The following is a 20,588-nucleotide window of genomic DNA, read 5'->3' on the forward strand; positions in this document are numbered from 1 at the left end:
AAAGTCATTGCTCATTACTTCAAATAATTTTAACAAAGTGCATTAACTGCATTTGGTGTTATTATCACTTAAAGCATATATGTCAAATTAAAAAATGTGCTAATATATAAATTCATGTATGTAGTATCTGTAAGTGCGACACAACCACCAGAGGGCCTCACCGATGCGCCAGCAGCGAGGTGAAAGAGGAGTATGACAGAGACTTTCTTCTGCTATCCCACGCGAAGGTGGTCAGATTTCTGTTTACACGTGAAGGTGTAGAATAAGGAACTGTAGTTTTCCACGCGAAGGTGGTAAATTGACTGTATAATCAATCAGCAAGTGCGAGTAGGCACTAATCGTTTAAGTGATAAGACTGACAAAAGCTATACAGAATCCTGTTTGTATCAAACGGCACTTGTATTTAATCTAATCTGTACCTTCTTCTGATTATCTTTATTAAATGTTCTGTGGTGGGGAAAACAACGTTGAAATTGTTATTTAGCATCTTCAACTCCCCCACTACATGTATATCTCAGAAAATTTTTAAAAAAATAATAATAATTTTTTGCTGGTGTGCCTAGAAATGCGTCTACCTTATGATGATGTTAAAAATTTTATAGATTACAACACAAGCATTTTTTCAAAAAATTTATAAAAAATATTAAAAAATACAAATTTTAAAAATAAATAAAAAAAAAATGTACGAACTGTGTTTGGATTAAGCCTAAATTTCGAATTCTGGAAGAAGGAATCAAGTAAGTTTAATAAAAAAAGAAATATTAATAAATATGAAACTCAATTAATATTGAGGAGCTAAAATTTTAAAAGCGAATTTTTTAAAAACTACTCATGTGATTTTTACAAAACTTGGCAGTTTGGCGTAATCTGAGTCATAGAATCAAAATATGGAAAAATATTGGCAGGTTATTTCCGGAAAAGTGTGATTTTGTGTCAAAATACTTATATTAAAACAATGCTATATATTAGTCCAATATATATCGTAAGCTGCACTTTTGAGACATGAAAAACGCAAGTTGAATTGAGATATGGAACTGCCCCCTTTATTATGCGCAGTGTACCTCCATGTCTCAAGCATAAAGGTATTTTATGCAAAAATTTGGCTTCATTTCCTCTTGTTATAAGATTTTTATCACACTTCCTTTGGCCCATCTCGGGTGGGACACCCTTTATTTGCAAACACCTAGCAATTATCTTTAATGCTTCCATTTGGAGTCCTCACAGCTGTGATAGTACAGATACAAAAACTTCTATTTAAATCCATCTGCCTCTGGTATTCTTTTTTATCATTTTATTAGTTATATTAATGTTATTTTATTTTGAAAGAAAATTTATAACACACACGCAAATTAACTTTTTATGAATGTTTTACCTTATATTTGCATTTTTTCCTTTAAAGTGCACTGCAGGTCACTGCAAGTGTCTGAGTTGGTCATGATTACAGATTAATAATTGCAAACTAAACAATTAGTGTATGGCTTTTAAGGCAACAAATAAACAAAATACATTCAAAAAGAGCAATTACACATTGCAAAAGTTCTTTCTTTAGATAGTTTTCTTTTTCTTTTCATTTTTTTGTTTTTAATTTGGGTTTTATATTTTAAAAATTTATATGAGCATTTTTTGTTATTCTAAAATATTATCTTATTGATATTAAGGCTTTCCTTAAAGTATAGAAACATTTTGTTGTTTACCTGCTATGTATCTCTGTGTGGCCTTCTGGAAAATCTATAAAATAAATATTAGCCAAAATACATTAAATTTATTTTAATGTATTTAATTTACACGAAATGAACTGCATAAATGCAGTTTATAAAAACATTTGTGAATCATAAACTTTCATATAATTTTTTATTATATTATTTTAGGAAAACAAATAGCCTCCTTTTATATGGATCCATATTTCCGAGGCAATGAAAAAAGTCTGGGATCTTGGATGGAAGTTGGTCAAAGTAAATCTGAAATTTTCATTTTATCACATTCTGTTTTTCTCATCTTTTAAACTGAAGTTAATATATGTTTTCAAAGGTATTTTAGATGCAAAATATTTCTAATGATATATTCATTTTTATATAAATTCACTTAAAATTCGATTAAATATCTATAATTTTTAAACCTCATTTAAATTTTAAAAAAAGGTATATTTGACTGTAGTCTAAGAAAAACCTTGTCAATTACTCTTAATTATAGTATCTCATAATTTTTGAATTTTTAATTTTGACACTCATTCAGTGGTTCTTAGTTATATCTCAAATTTTTATTATTAAATATTTTTATAAGGAAACATTGCAAATTATAAGAATTCAGTTTTTCCCCCAACATTTCGTTTGCTCTAAAATGAAATGAAATGTGTCAAAATGCATATTCAATAGTGGAATATTTTTTAGATCACAGTGATGTGACAGGCTCTGAACCTTTAGCATATATGATTTTCAACTTTCATCCTCCAGTTTCCAGTCAACCATCTTTGTTAACATTTGAAGATTTGAAGATCTTATTACAAAAAGTAATATATTTTGTTTATTTTTTAACTAAAAACTGGATTCTTTTTCAGATGATTTATAAGTGGATGTTTCTTGTAAATAACATAAAATACCATTTGCAAGATTTGCCGATAAGCAGATTGCAGAAATGCAATTGAGATTCAAACTGCATATAGTCATTGTTATGTATTATTCTTATCTTATATTTTGCATGTGTCATTTTCCTAAAATATGAAACCAGTTTTTCTAATTATGATGAAATTTTATTTTGTCTTTGATAGTATTTTATATTCTGACAGAAAATACTGGCAGCTTAGTTTATAGATAAGTTATTAAACATAACATTTGTACAAAGACACTTATTACAGTTGTTATGTTTCCTTATTTTTGTCTGATGATGGCTATAGGAGAGTTCAAATATATCATTAATGAATAAAGTACATGAGTACTTTAGGAAGAATTTTAATTGTTTATTAAATATAATTTAAATTCTAATAATTTATAATTTTAGTGACATGTTAGCTGTGAATTTTAAGTAGAACAGACAGTATCTCAGACCTTATTGAATGTTTGTCAATAACTGACAGAAAACATTAGTAGTTATTTGAGATGTAGTGCTATTAGAGTATGAGAAAACTATTTATTTTTTATTTTTATATTTTGCCAGGGGTCTTTAGTTTTGTTATACAGAGTTTGAAAGTAATTTTGTTAATTTCATTACAAAGAGAATTTATTAAACATTTGGAAGTAATAAAGGAATCAAAAATTAAAAAATAACAATGAAAAAAACTGTGTGGAAATATAATGTCGTCAATGAGCAGCAATAATGAGTTGGAGCAGCAATCAAGTCACACTTTTGAGACATGAATAACGCAAATTAAATTTTGTCAATTGGTCTAGTAGAATAGCAGATATAAATTTGCGCCCCACTTTTTTTTTTTTTTTTTTTTTTTTTTTTTGTGCAGAGTTTGCAAAGAAACTATATGCTATATATAGGAAACCTATCTAAGATGACTGCTCATGGTTCCAGATGATTTAAGTCTGTTTGGAGAGTTGATGCTTAGTATCAGTATTTATGCTGATCACTGTCAGAAGTGGTATCTTAACTGCTTAATGACTGCGCCCAAGATATCTTGGGAATAGATGCCGTTTCAATTTTCCTATGAACGAGTTAACTCGGGCGCTGAAAATTTTACAGATATTTAATGCCATCGGCCATAATATTGCGTGGCAATCAACACTCTGCCATGCGCATGTTTTCTTAGCTGTGGGAGGGGTCCAAGCGGCTTTTGTGTTTGTTTCATCGCCACTCTGCCAGGCACATGTTTTCTTAGCTGTAGGAAAGGTCCAAGCAGCTTTTGTGATTGGTTCCTCCATGATCCTGAGCTCCAGACCTCGACGCGGCTACATTATAAATAAACTTTAAATTCAGTTTGTTTTGTTAGTCGATGCAGATTACCATGTTATCATGCTGTTGCAGACTGTGATGTGCCACTATGTGTTACAACCATGTTTCAGACTGTACCATACTGTCAATAACATATATAGATCGTAAAATGTGTTTGCTTGATTTTTACTTTAGCTCTTATTACCTATTATTACCTTGACTACAGTTTTATATTACTTTTGGCTAGTTTTTTATTTATTTATTTATTTTTTTTTTTTTTTTGGCTGCTTCATTGAAGCCCGGTGTAACTCAGGTAATGTCATGAACCATAATAACTATCTTGTTTTTCCCCATGGTTTTTTTCCCCCTTATAAAGCTACATATAGTGAGCTATATCTGTAGATAATAAATTAAAGATAATAACTTAAAGGAAAAAAGGGATTGGTTTGATTTATTTTGATTATAGCAAAATATGCAAGATTTATCTGCCTAATGACAGGGATGTCTTCATGGAGGGATTCCTAAAGGAAACCTGCTCATATATACACTGGTGTGGAAAAATTAAGGACGAGATGGTTTTTTCAATATAACTTTGTACAAAAGCTTTCCAAATCAACACATTTAATACCGTAAGATCCCCAATACATAAGGACATGAGTAATGTAAGCAACACTTACTAAAAGAGAAATCAGTGGGATAAAAAGAAGCTTTATTTGAAAAAGTAGCATTGAGCCGATGCGACTGAAGGCCGAAACATCACTGTGATGGGTGTCCAGCAAGAAACATCCGGTCTTTAAAAGGGGATATGATCTCCCCTGACTGCTAGGCAGGTTTCACAGCGTCTGCCCATGCTGAGAATGAGGGTGTCAATGAGTTGTTGAGGCATTGCTGCTCATTCGTCTTGCAGTGCCAATCGAAGCTCCGGAATCGTTACTGGTGGTAAGGTACGAGCTGCCAAGCATCTGCCTAGAAAATCCCATACATGTTCAATGAGATTGAGATCCGGAGATCGTGTCTGCCAATCCACACGTTCAATATCCTCACTCTCTAAGAGCTGTTCGGAAGCTACTGTGCGATGACATGGTGCATTGTCGTCCATGAAAAGGAACTGCGGACCCATAGCACCTCTAAAAAGACGTACATATGGACGAAGAATCTCGTTACAATAACGGGTCCCGTTGACTGAACCTGCATCGAAGATGTGAAGGTCTGTACGACTACCAAGCATGATGCCTCCCCAAACGAGAACACCGCCACCTCCATACCTGTCAATTTCAATGATGTTCGAGGGATGATTGCGACTTCTCCACTCTCTTCAGATGAGTACGCGATGAGAATCGCTACTCAGACTGAATCTGCTCTCATCTGTAAAGAGTACTCATCCCCATTCATTGTCTCTCCAATTCAGGTGTTCCCGGCACCACAGAGAACGCCTTCTCCGATGGGCAGGCGTTAGAGGTACACACCGTACAGGGCGTCGTGCAAACAGACCACCACCGTGCAGTCTTCTGACCACGGTAAAACGCGATATCGGTCATCCAGTCGCCTGTGTCGTGTGTCTAGCGATTTCTCCCGCTGTCTGCCGCCTGTTTCTTCTGGCCTGTAAAGCAATATACTGGTCATCTGCGGGTGTGGTTCCTCGTGGACGACCACTACTAAACCCCCGGATAGCTGTTCCTGTAGTTTGAAATTGTCTCCAAAGTCATGAAACGATGCTGTGTGCAATTTCGAACTCTGCAGCCACACTTATCACACTGCGGCCTTCCTCCCTTTTATCCCAATGATTCGACCTCGGGTAAAAGCATCCAGATGTCGTCTAACAGATTGATTATTCACCATTTCTTGCTGAGGCAGCAACTCGGTGTGATTTTAACTGCTATACGGCGTGCAATCTCTTTGCCAGAAATACTGATCTTACACCGACAACATGCTTTATACTACTCAAACACTGCCCCATTACGTCTACCTGCATATCTGCGCATGTGCTACCGTACAATACCTTACTTAATCTCCTGATTGGTCTTTCTGTCCGCTCTGCCTCTTCGTTCAGCCGATATGCTAATTTTTCGACTTCGTCCTTAATTTTTGCACACCAGTGTATGTTACATACGGGGAAAACCACATAAGTCAGTGCTTTCACCTGAAATCAGTGCCACCAGTGGCCTAGTGGTTAAAGAATGCTAGTAATTCATCCTGCGTAAAAACCGAGGCAAACAAACTGGCTGAATGGTTGCTTATCATGGTTTTTTACATGTGTAATGTGGATATGAACCAGCTTCCCTCAGAAAACCCTTCATGAGGGCATCCCTCCTCTTAGGCAGATAGCTCCAGTAGCTTTGCCATATTCAAATAGCCTAACCTTAAGTAGTCCTTCATAAAAGCATCCTTTCTCCTAAGAAAATAGCTTTCGTATGCTTTGCCATATTCAAAAAACCTAATATAATATAACCTTCACCTGGAATCAAACCGAGATCAAACTACCAATATTCAGTGGCATTTACTGCTGAGTTGCAGATCGGCTTTAAAAAAAATGAAGATGTCAAACTTTTAGAAAATCTAAATGCAATAAAATTATTTTCTTTTACATGAAAAATAAGATATCACATTTATGACAATATATAATGTTGTCTGAAATGATTTCTAAACTAAATGAGAAAATTACAGAGTATATCCTCTTAATGTCGTTTTGAAACTCTAATTACATCTTCTGTTAAACTGCCATTTTAAAGATTTTTTGGATTTAATTCAGTGACAATTAATTTTAAGAATTCTTCATTTAGTAAGAAATATGTCTGCATTGCAAATCTAAAATATTTGAAAAATTATGAACCAGTGACCAATGAAATTAAGAACCAGATTGGTACACAAAAATACAAAGACAAGGTACGAATAAATAAAATATTAATTGAAAAGACAGATTATGAATGAAGGAAAACTTATTGAAAGTGAAGGAAAGTTCTGAAAATATATCTGAGTATGAAGAAATGATATACTACTACTGAAAACATGGGATGTAAGAAGTATCGAGGGAAGAAAAGAAATCTTTTGTATAATCATTTGAAATAATAACTAACTGACTGAAAATAATGAAAATGAAGAATGTAAGAACCCTTAGTGGTTAAGAATAGTCAGGAAAATTATTATTATTATTATTATTATTATTGGAAAGCAAAGATATTAAGAAAATGGAAGGAAAATAAAATGGAAAATTAAGATAATATGAAAAATCATCTGTATCAAAACTGGTGAGAAGAAAGTATTCTTGTAAAGTGAAGAAATTAATCTTTCCAAAATTAAAATTTAATGACGCTCGAGTTCTTCAGAGGCTTGCAATAAGGAAAGAAGTTCACAAGATATTTGAATGTCATCTTCTATAACAGATGACATCTTCTGTAACTTCTATAACATTCTTAACTGCTTAAGGACCAAATTATTTTTTAATGTTTTTCCAAAAATTTGCTATATATATATATATATATTTTTTAATGGTCAGTTTGAAAAGAATCCCATGTGCCTAATTATGATTTTAAAATATTTTTGTCAATAAGGACCAAATTTGGCAAAAAATATTTAAACAGAAGTTCAAAAAATCCATAACCTGAGTTAACTTGTTAAGTTGGGCAGAACAATTATAGGATATAGAACAGACAGTTTACTTACGGAATCATATTTGTGTAAAGACATATCAGATTATACTCATAACCTAAGAAATATTTGTAGCTTAGTGGTGCTACGTATTGGCCATTAACTTAACTAAAATCAATCAAAAATTTTAAATAATTCAGGATTGTGAGAAAAAATGATTGTTTCTCTAGCCATATCAAAGCAGATATTATAGTTTAAAATGTTCTGTCAAACACTAGAACTCCCCCTTCCCCCCAAAAAAAGTATTTTCGGGTATACTTATGTACAAAAATTGTGTATCTTTGCCCAAGCATAAACAGGTTTGATGAGACTGATACAGTTAAGTCAGTTTGAGTTATCATGGGATAAAAGAAACTGCATTCATTACATATAATGAATTAACTTGGGTTATGTCCTAAAGTGAAAGTGGTGTATGTCCTGAAGAGTTGGTGGGATGGTCTGAAAAGGAGCAGGAATGTAGCCTATTGAAAAGTTTAATTTTTCAGATAAATTTCATGTGTTTATAAAACTAAATACAGATTTTTTTTTTGTGTGTGTATTTAAAACCATACACATATTAGATAAATGCTGAGTATCGAGTTTGAATTTTTTAATGTTTCGTGTAATTTTCTTTCTTGTTTTTAAAATTTATTTTTGCCTTTTCTTTTTGTATAATTTATTAAACAAAAATGACAGTTTTATCAACACCTGAAGATTATCACACAATTATTTAATCTGAAAACTATAATTTGTGTCACTATACTGTACAAAATGGACTCTCAGAGGACCACAACTAAAAAAAATTAAGAACCATTGCTTGGAGTTCTTTTAATTAAAATTAAAATGCAATTTAGGTAGATAAAGAACTATCTTCATAAGTTCAGTCATAACTGAATTTTTCAGTTTTCTTCATCCTGTTTAAAAAACAAATCAAAGTTTGTAAATGAATACTTTATAAAAATGAGTGATATAAATCAACTATATGATTATACCAATGAGTATATGTTTGCCATTACAAGAGATATATTTAATTTTTTTTTAAATTCAAGTTTGGCCATCTTCTTCAACATTCCTTATTACAAGAGATATATTTAATTTTTTTTTTTTTTTTTTTTAATTCAAGTTTGGCCATCTTCTTCAACATTCCTTAACTACTATCCCATATGCTGATGTATCTGGTCTTACAAATCTGGAATGGGATGTTGTTAATGTGTGTCCATATGTAATGAGTTCTTTCCTAAAGCATTATGGAACCATCTCCTCTCTTAGCAGCCATATAGAATCAGGAAAAATGATTTCACCTGAGATGCATGAAACCCTTGTAAAAAGTAAGAGCAAGTTTTATTTAACCTATTGATAACTCCATTTTATTGTATGATTGACAAATTTGTATACATACAGACATAGATGTAACATATATATATCATAATTACAAAATATTTTTTAAAAAACAAAATGTAAACAATGCCTAGTATTTTTGCATATTAAGCTGCTGAAAAATTACAGTGAGGACATAAAGTAAGAAATTCAGAACTAATTTTTCACAAAGACCAAAAATTGAAATTCATAATTAATAAATTTCAAATAATCCATTAAATGTTACAAAGAATTTAAAAAATGTTATAACCAAAACTTTTCAAATAAGCAATACCCCAATTCAAAAAATTAATGAAATTTAAAGAAAAATGAACATAACAGAGAGGAATTCAATCAATTTCAGTGCCACTTTGTCAGGGGGAAGAGGAACATTGAAATCAATTGAAATCTCTCTTCTACAAAAATCCTTCTTCTCTGTATCCAGAATTAGCCGATGAACCATTTTAATTATAATAGTTCATCCAGAATTTTCAGAATGAAGCAAGTAGATTTTGTAATGGATTGTATGCACAGAAATTGCATTTGGGAATGGTAGAGTGCATTGCTGAACAGCATCAATGGTGCAAATCATTATTTCCTGTGTGAATTCAGATAGATTGGTATTGCCAAATGAATGTGGAGCTCACCAGCATGCATTTTATATATGGAGCTGTAAGGAAAATAGGCAGCTACTCAAAAGAAGTACAGAGAGCACTTTTCATATACCCCCTTTGAGCAGCTGCTTTGTTTCCATCCACAGCCCCATGGATAAAACACATGTTAATGAATATCATATTCTTACAGTGATGCACATTACTCAAAATTTGCATGAGATATGATTTACACTAGCAGAACGCTTTAATCTACCACTCAACAGCAGCCTATACTATCTCAATGTATCATTTCTGCATACAAATTCCATTGAAAAATTTACTTTATTTCAGACTCCTTGACCTGCTTTTGCATTTTTAATGATCTTGCACAGTATATACAGACTGTGTGAATTGATTTGGCAAAAATGAAGAATTTTTAAAAAAATCAAAAATGTACACTTTGTAGAAAATGCAACAACATATATAAAAGAAGTCTGTGCATAAGAAATGAAAGTTTGATCTTCTGTATGAAGCTCCAGGTCATGTTAAATTTTTGAATCATAAACTTTAATTTAACATACTTGCACTGTAATTTCATTTCACAGCTGATGAGCCCTTTTCTGAGTTATTTATACTAAATGAATTTTATTTAAAAAAATTTTGCTTTTGAAATAATGTTTTTATAACACAAATCCCCGCAAATTAAAAGTTAGGTACTCATAAGTTTTGCATGGCTCACTAGTGAAAATAAAATTTTCATTTCTCATGTACAGATGTTATTGATACACTTTTTTTTCCATTTTATTAACTCTAGTTCTAGCTAGTTTAGTTTCTGCAATCTCTGTGAACTATATCATTACATATAAATTTTCTTTGCATGATACTGCCTAGGGCATAATTTTTCAGGCCTTATTCCATTAATTTTTATTATTATAACATACTACATATATATGATATACAGTATGCATATAAATTATATATATACACACACACATACTCATATTATGTATACTCAAAAATATAGTTTCTTCTCAGGATTTTAGGATTTTATTTTAAATTACTGAAGAAAATTAATACTTGAAAACTGTGCAAAAACTACATACTTCTGGACTAATTTGCCTCATCTTTTGGCCAATAAATGATAATTGCAATACTGACCAATAAATGATAATTGCAATACACATCCATACAATTGCAATACACATCCATTTATTTCAGTAAGTGAACTGATATGTTATAATTACATTAAAAGTTTGGTAGATGGATTATAAACTTTTATGTCAGTTATACAGCAATGCATGAAAAATTATGTCCATACATAAATTCAAGAGCTGACAAGCTACTAACTAATGTCTGGATTCAGTTAGGCTTTTAGTTAATAAAAAATTGCATCAAAACTATCAGAATGAATTTAATTTTTTTTTTTTTTTTTTTTTTAGAAGATCATTACATGATGGGTCTGAGGTTGACGGAAGAACTTTATTTATCAGCTCTTGATCTTGAACTTTACACCAAGTAAGTTTCTTAATTCTTCATTAGGTAATATAATAAATACCCAAATCGTTTCTCTCCACCCAAATAGGTTTAAATTCATCTTAGCATAAACATAAAAGGAAAAGTTGATGCAAATAAATAAAAAATATCACATATCTTTTTTCTGAAAAAATTTAAAAGTTTTAAGAAATCTCTATTTCTCTCTGTTCTTAATACCTTACAGTATTATGTGCTTGAAATAATTAATCACTTTAAGAGTTTTAAAAAGGATTTGGTAAGAGAGCTATAATAAATATTGTTGATTGTTAGAAATATGTAAAAACTATAATAACAATGGAAAGTAAGGTAGATTTTACTTATCACTATTTAATAGGTTTTTTTATCTCTGTTAGATATGTTTTTCTTGAGAAAAATAATCAAAAGCAGTTTTTTAATATATATTAGAATAAACATGCCTAACAAAGAAAACTAAACAAACATAATTAGAAAATGCACAAATAACATTTTAACATAAATATCTTTTCTTTCCCATTTAGAAGAGAATTTTGGACAAATGTAACCAAAAGAATGTGGCTTCAGTACATGCCATTTCCTTTTGACAAAACTGTTTTTCAGCCCTGTTCCTTTCCTGAAATATTTTGTGATCAGTATCCTGCTGCATATTTTTCCAATTTATGGGCAAAAGTAAGTTTTCTTTAATTTAAAATCTTATGTATTCCCAACTTATAAATTTGTTGATATCAGAATTCACTTCAGAATACTTTTGCAGATGATTGCTGCAGATGTGTTTAGTGCCTTTGAGGAAGTGGGATTAGATGAAAATAACAAAATACAGCAAATAGGACACAGGTAAAAAAAAAATATATGGAAATAAGAATGTGATTTATAAATTTTAATTAATATGCGCTTTCAACAAAAAAGTATGAATATATTTCTATGCTACTTACTAAATTATTTTTTTTTTGTTTGAAATATATGTTTCTAGTCATATGTAAAACACATTACCAAGGGGGGAGGTATTTATTACAGTTTTAAGCTTTTCGTTTATAAAACAGATTAGCATTTATTTCAGTAGTGTTTTTGTTCTAATTTTCATATTGCTTTCAAGAGTAAAAATTATTAATTTTAATGCTGACTCCTTTTCTCCACTTACATTTTTATTTTAATGCTAATTTAGCTAAAATTCCAATATTGAGAATAAAAATATGTTTTCGCAGCTGTGTTGTTATGCAAAATAACATTTCATTCACAAACACATGAATTACTTACATCAATGAAATAAGAAGTATTTAATTAACAAAGTAATTATTGGCAAGATCTCTGTTGATTTGCAGATATTTTTCTTTCATAATTATGTTATTAAAATATCTTAAGAAAATGAAAATATAATTTTCATAAATTTTGTGTTGAATTATTTAATTATGACAAAACTGCCTAAAGATCCGTACTTTTGAGAAAAGAGCCCTTCATTGAGTAAACTTTTCTGCGAAAATGGCTGGTTATATTATACATGGGAAAAATCTCATGAGCAGAGCCTAAGACCTGGATTTCAATGCTTTAGTTACTTTATTATTGATTGACCATATAATCTTCTGCATTATTCAATACTAAAAAACTTCATAATTGTTAATGGACAATGCGAGTTACATTCGTCTATTTTATCTCTCAACATTGAAGCATATCTTCTTTGGGGGGAGTGAGAAGCTTTGCTCTATAGATAGCTGGTAAATCAAACAGTTTGAAATGCATTCTGTCTTAATGAAAATTTAATAATTAGCACTAAAGAAAATATTAGCATCGAAACTCACTTTTTGTCCAAATCACTTTTTAAATATTCGCTACCAAATGTTATTGCAATGTAATATATATAAAAAAATTAAATAATGAAGAATTTATATGTATTCGTGCGTGTTCCTTGCATTGTGGGAAAACGACAGCATCTAAAAGCCACTGAATTTTAATATGCATAGTCTTCCACCCAAACATGGGCACTTCGAAGCCTAATTTTTTTATTTAACAAAAGCGGTGATTTAAAAGCAAGAAGTGGCAGCACTGTTCGAAGTAAAACATTTTTTATCTCCAGTATGCCCGACTGTCGCCATTTGGAAAAATGTAGGGTATTTATCTTTTTTAATTTTAATCCACAAATTCGGCTGTTTGAAAGTAATTTGTTGCCACTGCCTCAAATAGAATATTTATTATCTTCACTCACCAGCATGTTGCTGTTCAGTATTTCAGAGATATTTAACTTTTAAATCTTTCTGTTACTGAAAGCAAAGTCATTTAAAAGCAATAAGCACAGTTCTCAAAAATATTTCTCATACTTTTTAATCTCATTTAAATCATGAGATGTCTAATTAGAAATATTAAATTTTGTATAAAATGACTAGCTAGACTTGTTAAAATCATTATAAACTTTTTTAAAGATAACACTTTAAGGCGATTAGCCACTGGATGAGCTAATTTTCAAAGAAGTAATATATAGCAACACCTAACACTCCAGCAAGAATTCTAAGTAATATTTTGCAAATTTGTTCTTGAATTTTATGTGGTGTAAGTGAAAAGAATGTGATGTTTAATAATAGAGCTAAAAAGATAAAAACAAACAATTATATTAACAGGAATGAGTCAAGGAGCAAACTGGTAACCTGCAGTGTTTAACCTTTTAACTGTCATGCCCGAGATTAGTGTTTAACTTTTAACTGTCATGCTTGAGATAATCTCGGGCACAGCACTGGTGTTCGAAAATGTCACGCCCGAGTGTTACTCGGGGTAATTTTGTTTTGAATGTATCATATTGTTATACCCAAATATATATTGGGAGATGTTTATTTCGGCTTCATCTCTTTGTCAAACCCAACTGTATCGGAAAAAGTTAATGTGCGCTCAGTTCAATAGATGACAGCACTTTACTGAAGATTTCAAAGGTTAGAGGTTATAAGTTCTTTGGTTCAAAGTGCATGGGATCTTTTTGTTGTAAAATGGCGTCCAGTTCTTTGAAACGTTATATAGATGATTTAGATTCTTCAACCGAAGATGAAGGATGTGTGTTTGATGAGCAGTATTCATGATACTTCCATGGTCAGCCTCAAAAATAAAAAAATGGAGATATACTCAAGCCGAAGATTGTTTCTAATTACAGTCTAACTATGGGTGATGTAGATCGCTGTGGTCAGGAAATATCCTTTCATCCAACAATCTGAAAACGTCAGAAAAAATATTATAAAAAGATATTTTTACATTTACTAGACAAGGTACTCTGGAACTCATATTTTCTCTTTAAAAATGTAGTTGGGAAACGTATTACATTTTTAGAATTTCGAATCCAAGTTCTAGAAGAGCTTTTACATAAATATGATGATGCAGCTTCTGGACAAACGAATGTTGGCAGACCACCTACAATAGATAACCCTGCCCGTCTTACTGAACGACATTTTATATCCCATATTCCTCCTACTCCTGCGAAACGTGAGCCTACAAGACAGTGCAAAGTGTGTTGTTCGAAAAAGGATAAAAATGGGGAAAAGATAAGGAAGGAATCACGATTCTGGTGTAGTGATTGTGGAGTTGGTTCGTGCTTGGAAAAGTGTTTCCAGTTGTACCACACAAGACTGAATTACTGAACTACTAATAGGTATTCACTTATATTTATTTATTTTTTAGAAAATAATTAATTTGTTTCATTTTTAGAAAATAATGCTCCACTAGAAGCAAACTTTACAACTGCCATGTTGAGTGGCAGCCACCTCAAGCAAATATGCAGTGGCTACAAAACTTAAAAAATTTTACCCATGTACTTCAAAATATCAATTTTTAACTACTTAAGTATATTTTATTTTGTACTAAACATTTGATTTTTGCAATAAAAAAATTTTACAATTTGTGTACCCAAATCATCAAAATAACTTGACAGTTAAAGGGTTTAATGAAAGCATAAAAAACCTTAAGGAGTCCTCTAGTATGCTGTGAGATTTTTTTTTCCCTGGTACTGATTTTGCTATTTCTCACTATAACAGATCTTCAATGCATCAATTAATTTTCCTCCTCGGTTAAATACTATATTTTTAGCAGAAAATCCTAATTGTGAAAAACATCTTTTAATCTTCAAGAATCTATATTGTTTGAATATGTAATATATTTGATTATAGTTTTTTTATTATTGTCTGTTAATGTTTATAAATACATAGGTTGATAAATCTTTATGCAGGTTTCGAGATACTTTCTTGGCACTCGGAGGGGGATGCAATCCTGGAGAAGTGTTTCGTAAATTTAGAGGTCGTGATCCTTGCATTGATGCATTATTAGTTAGTTCTGGAATTATGAAGAAAAACCACAGTTCATAAGCATTCATATTAATTATTTTAGTAAGAAAATTCTTTGCCTGCAATATCAAAAACATAAAACAATGAATGTTCAGTTTGTATTAAATATACTGATGTTTTTCTGCCATATGATGTAGATTATGTATTAATAAAATTATGTTTGTATTAATTTATTGAAAATATTTTCATTTTCAGGTAGGGTAGTATATAATTGAGTATACTAATTACAGATACTTCTCATGATAAATATATAAGTAACCAAATCCAGGACTACTTATAACTAAAAAAAAAGTGTGCTTGCTTTTTTAACTAATTGACATGGGTAACCTTCTATGGCTAGCCTGTTTAGATGCCATGAGCTCAAAATACAGTAAAATCCCTTGTAACTGGCAATATCAAATACTGATACTTTTTAAAGATCTAAATTTTAAAAAAGATGATCTACTGATACACAAAATATATCAATGTGTGAATTCTGAAGATAATGTCAACAACTTCCAGTAACAATGTGCACTAAATGACACTTCACTTACTTTGGCTCTTGCCTGGAAAGATATCACGGACATTACATTTCATTGTTGTTTGAATGTGGCTTATGATCATGTTCATAGATGAAGATTCTCTTGATTTTAAATGCATTCGTAGCCCGACCTTGAATTTAGTTACATGTTTGGAGAAATTGATTAGTGTTAGTAAAGAGGAGGTGCAAGTTTAGATGGATATAGACAATTCTGTTCCTGTCACACACTCTTAAGGTAATGAAAATGTAGTCACATGGAAGGAATCTCATAAGGAACTGCAGACTTCCATAATATTTGTCGAACAATGTTATCTATGTCAGTATTATAATGTTATGTAGTTTCAGTGTGCACATAGTGAATATTTAAAACTCTGGCAATGATCTCATAAGCAGACAGGCATTCAACGTTAGTCATCACACAAGGAACACATAAATATATATGGTAATTTTACAATGTTATTTAATATAAAAGTATTTTAATTTAAAATCCGTATAATTTTAATTATTATTCTTTTAACCTTCCAGGACGCGCACTTGGCATTTTTACATGAGCACACGCGCATCCTATTCTTTTACGACATCCATTATTTTACCGTTTTGGGCACGAAAAACGACAGAAATGAGTGAATATTCATAAATTTGTTGAGAAATAAAATATTAATCTTATTATTGCAAAATACAAATGATATTGCATTCGAATATAAGTACATTATTTTTAAGTTCTTATGTTAGTGAGATGGAACTGCAATGATGTTATTTCATTACAGAAAATTTTAAATTTATTAATTATATTTTAAAATCGAAGCTAATTTTAATATTCATCAAAGGCAAGTACAGACAAAAAAGGAAAACACCTTGGTAAGGAAAAAAAGTAAGTTTAGCATTACTTACTTCTGCAAGGAAATTTACTTCTTACTGGTTACAAAACTTTAAACTAACTTTAATGTTTTTATTTATTTCTAAAAAATAGAAATAAAAGAAAATAAGGAATGGAAATCGCTATTGTTCTCCCATCCAAAGGTTTCCTTGTCTTCCTTTTCTTGTCTTTTTCCAGATAATTCTTGAAGAATCTGAGCAAAATCAGCTGGTTGCACATATTTTTTTGCCATGAAAACCAATATAAAATTTACAGAGCCAAACTTATTCAAATTAAAATAATACACGCCAATTAATAACAAAAAATTACAAAATATTTGAGAAAAAAGATATTTTTCGAATTTTTATCAAAAAGCTGTCACGTAACATAAAAGCCCAGTTAAAAAAAAAGTCAAATGACTTCCTGTTGGCACATTCCATGATGTGGGGAAGTGTAGAAAGGAGGAATAGAAATGACCTTCAGACATCTCAGTTTCGATATGCAAAAAATCTGATGTGTACACCACATAACTTACAAACGATACGGAATATTAAATTATACGCATTTTTATTGCATTTCATTTAAACTGATTGGATTGAATTAAATCTACTTCGCTGACAACGCATAAACCACAACAGAATAAATGCATTCTTTAAAATTCACTCTAGTATTTGTTTACCATAGCGACACTCTGGCGCTAGATTCACTTAACAGTATTATATTTCGTTCATATTATAACTCATAATGCACAAAATTTATATCATTTAAAGAATAGAATTATCTAATCGTTGCCACATGTTCTATTCAAATACTATAATAAAGCTAGAATGATGTATAAAAGAAATTAAGCACACAAAACAAAAAAGAAACAGTTTTTCACAGACGATTGAGTATTTCTCATTCAATTAATTCAGTTCTCACTTTGCGAGAATGCAAAAATACATAAAAACTCAAAATATCTATATTAAAAACTATGAAGTAAATCTTAAACACTTATTTCCTCGAAAAAATTCCAGAAAGGATTAAGCATGATTTAATTGGCAATAATAAATGAAGGCGTTATCTTTATTGTTGCGAAGCTAAGTTTCTCTAGATTGGCAACAAATCCACTAGTCTGCTGTTTCAAATGTAAACAATCAATGGATGCCGTCAAAAAAGGCTTAGCGGCACTTAAACAACTTTAAAATTGTTGATAATTCTAAAAATATTGCACACAGATTTACTAAAGGCATCAAAACCTTAACCGGAATATAAAAACAACATAATTCAATCGTTTTTAAAGCAAAAAATTTACAATTTTCAAACATATAAGAGTGAAGAAACTGAGATCACTGAGCCAGGTAACAGAGTGGATATATATATAAATATATTTATATACGTTTGGCGCGGCTGATTGCAACCAAAATACGAGGTGCACATCTACATGTTATAGCAGTCCTATATACAAAATTTCAACGTTCTGAGGCTACTTGTTTTTGAGTTATGTGAGATACGTATGTACATATGTTCATACAGACACCACGAAAATTCTCTTCAGAATTAATTTTAAGGCAGTTTTATAACTTTTTTGGAGGAAACGAGTCTTTTATTCTGTCCTTACGTACAGATATCACGCAAAAACATCGTTAAATTGCATTTAATAGTGGTCAAAATGGATATTTTCATTGAAATATGCTGCCTGAAACTTTTCGTGATTACAATACTTATTTTTTACTTCGTACAAGGAAGTAAAAATGTGCATTAAAAACTGAATTTGTCATAAATTTTGCGCATATGCGTGTGCTGGAAGGTTAATAGTCTAACATATCAAGCCAACAGTCTCTGCATATTAGAATTTTAACACATGGCATCACAAAACATGAACAGTTCTAGAAATATATATTCAATTATCTGGCATCACTGAGGGCATTGTTGCTGTTTAAAAGAGATTCTACTGTGGAACTGATTAGCTATATTGTACCAACAACCTTTAGTAGTCTTATTTACTTGGCTGCTGACATTTAATTTGCTAGATCAGATATAGCTTAAATGCTATAATGAATTTAAATGATTTCCATTTTGTTTTATAAAATTTGTCTATTTTATTGAATTTTACAGATTTAGTTTCTGATTTTATGAACTTAATCTTATAAAAATTATTTAGAATATTATAAAATATACATATTTATCGTAAAAGCAAATAAAAATTAATTTTGAGATTTTTTCAAAATTCCTTCAAATTAATTTCTTCATGTACTAATTTAATATCTTGAAATTTACAAAATTCTCACTGGATCTTTCCATGATATTAATGTGCTGCAAGTTTTTTAAAACATAAGGATAAGTAATAAAATCATCATTAATCAGTGCTTTTTCTGAAGCATTAAATTTAAAAATTAGCCAAAAGTCCAATTATATAATTTATTTGATTATTTTATAAAATATATATAATTATCTACTAACAAAAAAACTTTGTTTAAAGTGTATTATTTACTGGCAAATGTTATATATTTTTATATGGTACATTTCTATATAAAGTAGTATATACTTATGCAAAAATATTCTGAAAAATATATAAATGTTGCTGATGTAATTACAATAATAAACATATAAATTTATTATATCAAACTCTTAGAACAGCTTTTAATTCTAGCTGATCTTTGTATTGTTCAAGTGCTGGGTAAACTTCTTCTTCTAAAAATTCCGTTACCTGAAAAACATGGAAATGCATAAGGCATTTAATTATGAAGTTTGTAGACATTATTAGAATATAAGTAAAAAAATAACACATTTTACCAGGCCGCCTTGCCATTTACACGTGGCTGTGCATGTACACGGAGTTTAGACATTACAAAAATTTTGCTATTTTTGATGTATTATTACGCATGTACCTTTTATCCAGTTTGCTAATGTGTTCTTTCAACTGTCTAATGATGTATTTAGATTGATTGTAACATTTCTAGTTTTGAAGATATAAGCATTCTCGCAAACCACACCTCATGGTGTCTTAATTTTTGCTTTTTTTATTATGAAGGAAAATAAACCTACATTAAAAAAATATGATACACAAAATTTGTGAAAATAAATTTAGCAACACAAATGCTGTCTAGTTTATCTGTATAGTTTTAAAATCAGTTATATAAAATTTCACATTAAGTCAGCTAAAAGATTATTTAAAAAATTCAGTTATGTTAAAATCAGTATCAGTAATGTTATTAAAAATTAGCATGTAAAATCAGTATGTACATTTTTAAGTATTAAGTAATCAGAGTAATGTCTTAAAAGTAACATTATAATATAATGAATAGATAGAGTAAACATTTAAATACAAAATATTATAAATGCAACATTTAAAATTCTAAGTAATGCATCCATTATTCATGTGAACTATTATTTAAAGTAGAAAATTGAGCTTATATGTATATACACACAAATATAAAAAGTCTTCAATAAATTTCAGAAAGTTATTAAATTATGATAGATACATACATTGATGATCCTTTTTTTTTTAATCCGAAGTAAGCAGTTGCTTAAATATGTTAATTTCAGAAGGTAATATTCTTAAAAAGCAAAATTCTTTATTATTAAAATTATATTCTTATGTATCAGAGTACCCCCTCAGCTCTGAATACTTCTTGTCCCACAGAATTACATGTTAATTTCTACAGAATATTATTTAGCTCTATCTCAAATATTAATGCATTGACCATTTTATTTGCAAGGACAACCATTATTTTACCTAAAGTTGCCTTTGAACCTGTCCTTAAATTTAACCGTCAACCATTAAATTTAAAAATCAGATTCAATGACTGGCATGACGAGGATGCTGAATCAACAGATTACATGACTCAATTTCAGAACACCACATGATTCATTAAATTTCACTTAACACTGTTGTTTAAAATATTAAGAATAGGCTCTTAAGAAAGATTCTTTTATATGCTTTTAGCCATGCCATAGGTTAAATAATTCAA

At 30.3% G+C, this 20,588-nt stretch overlaps 2 protein-coding genes across 3 annotated transcripts in view; one reads left to right on the forward strand and one right to left on the reverse strand.

The window, feature by feature from the left end:
- The window catches only part of LOC118203557 (uncharacterized), a 66,145-nt gene extending 50,717 nt beyond the window's left edge, over positions 1-15,428 (forward strand). The window contains exons 12-18 of the mRNA XM_085819333.1: positions 1,869-1,952; positions 2,388-2,506; positions 8,618-8,822; positions 10,883-10,958; positions 11,474-11,621; positions 11,707-11,786; positions 15,145-15,428. Coding sequence (XP_085675459.1) covers positions 1,869-1,952; positions 2,388-2,506; positions 8,618-8,822; positions 10,883-10,958; positions 11,474-11,621; positions 11,707-11,786; positions 15,145-15,280 — 848 coding nt within the window. The 3' untranslated portion in view covers positions 15,281-15,428. The remainder of the gene's footprint in view (positions 1-1,868; positions 1,953-2,387; positions 2,507-8,617; positions 8,823-10,882; positions 10,959-11,473; positions 11,622-11,706; positions 11,787-15,144) is intronic.
- Adsl (adenylosuccinate lyase) overlaps positions 10,854-20,588 on the reverse strand; it is a 39,806-nt gene continuing 30,071 nt past the window's right edge. For both annotated transcript variants that reach the window (XM_085819336.1, XM_085819335.1), the window contains one exon: positions 10,854-19,324. In XM_085819336.1, the coding sequence (XP_085675462.1) occupies positions 19,238-19,324 (87 nt within the window). In that variant the 3' untranslated portion in view covers positions 10,854-19,237. The remainder of the gene's footprint in view (positions 19,325-20,588) is intronic.

This window comes from Stegodyphus dumicola, chromosome 6, assembly GCF_044657685.1.
Source record: "Stegodyphus dumicola isolate Sdum_Otavi_A_Nest chromosome 6, ASM4465768v1".
NCBI lineage: Eukaryota > Metazoa > Arthropoda > Arachnida > Araneae > Eresidae > Stegodyphus > Stegodyphus dumicola.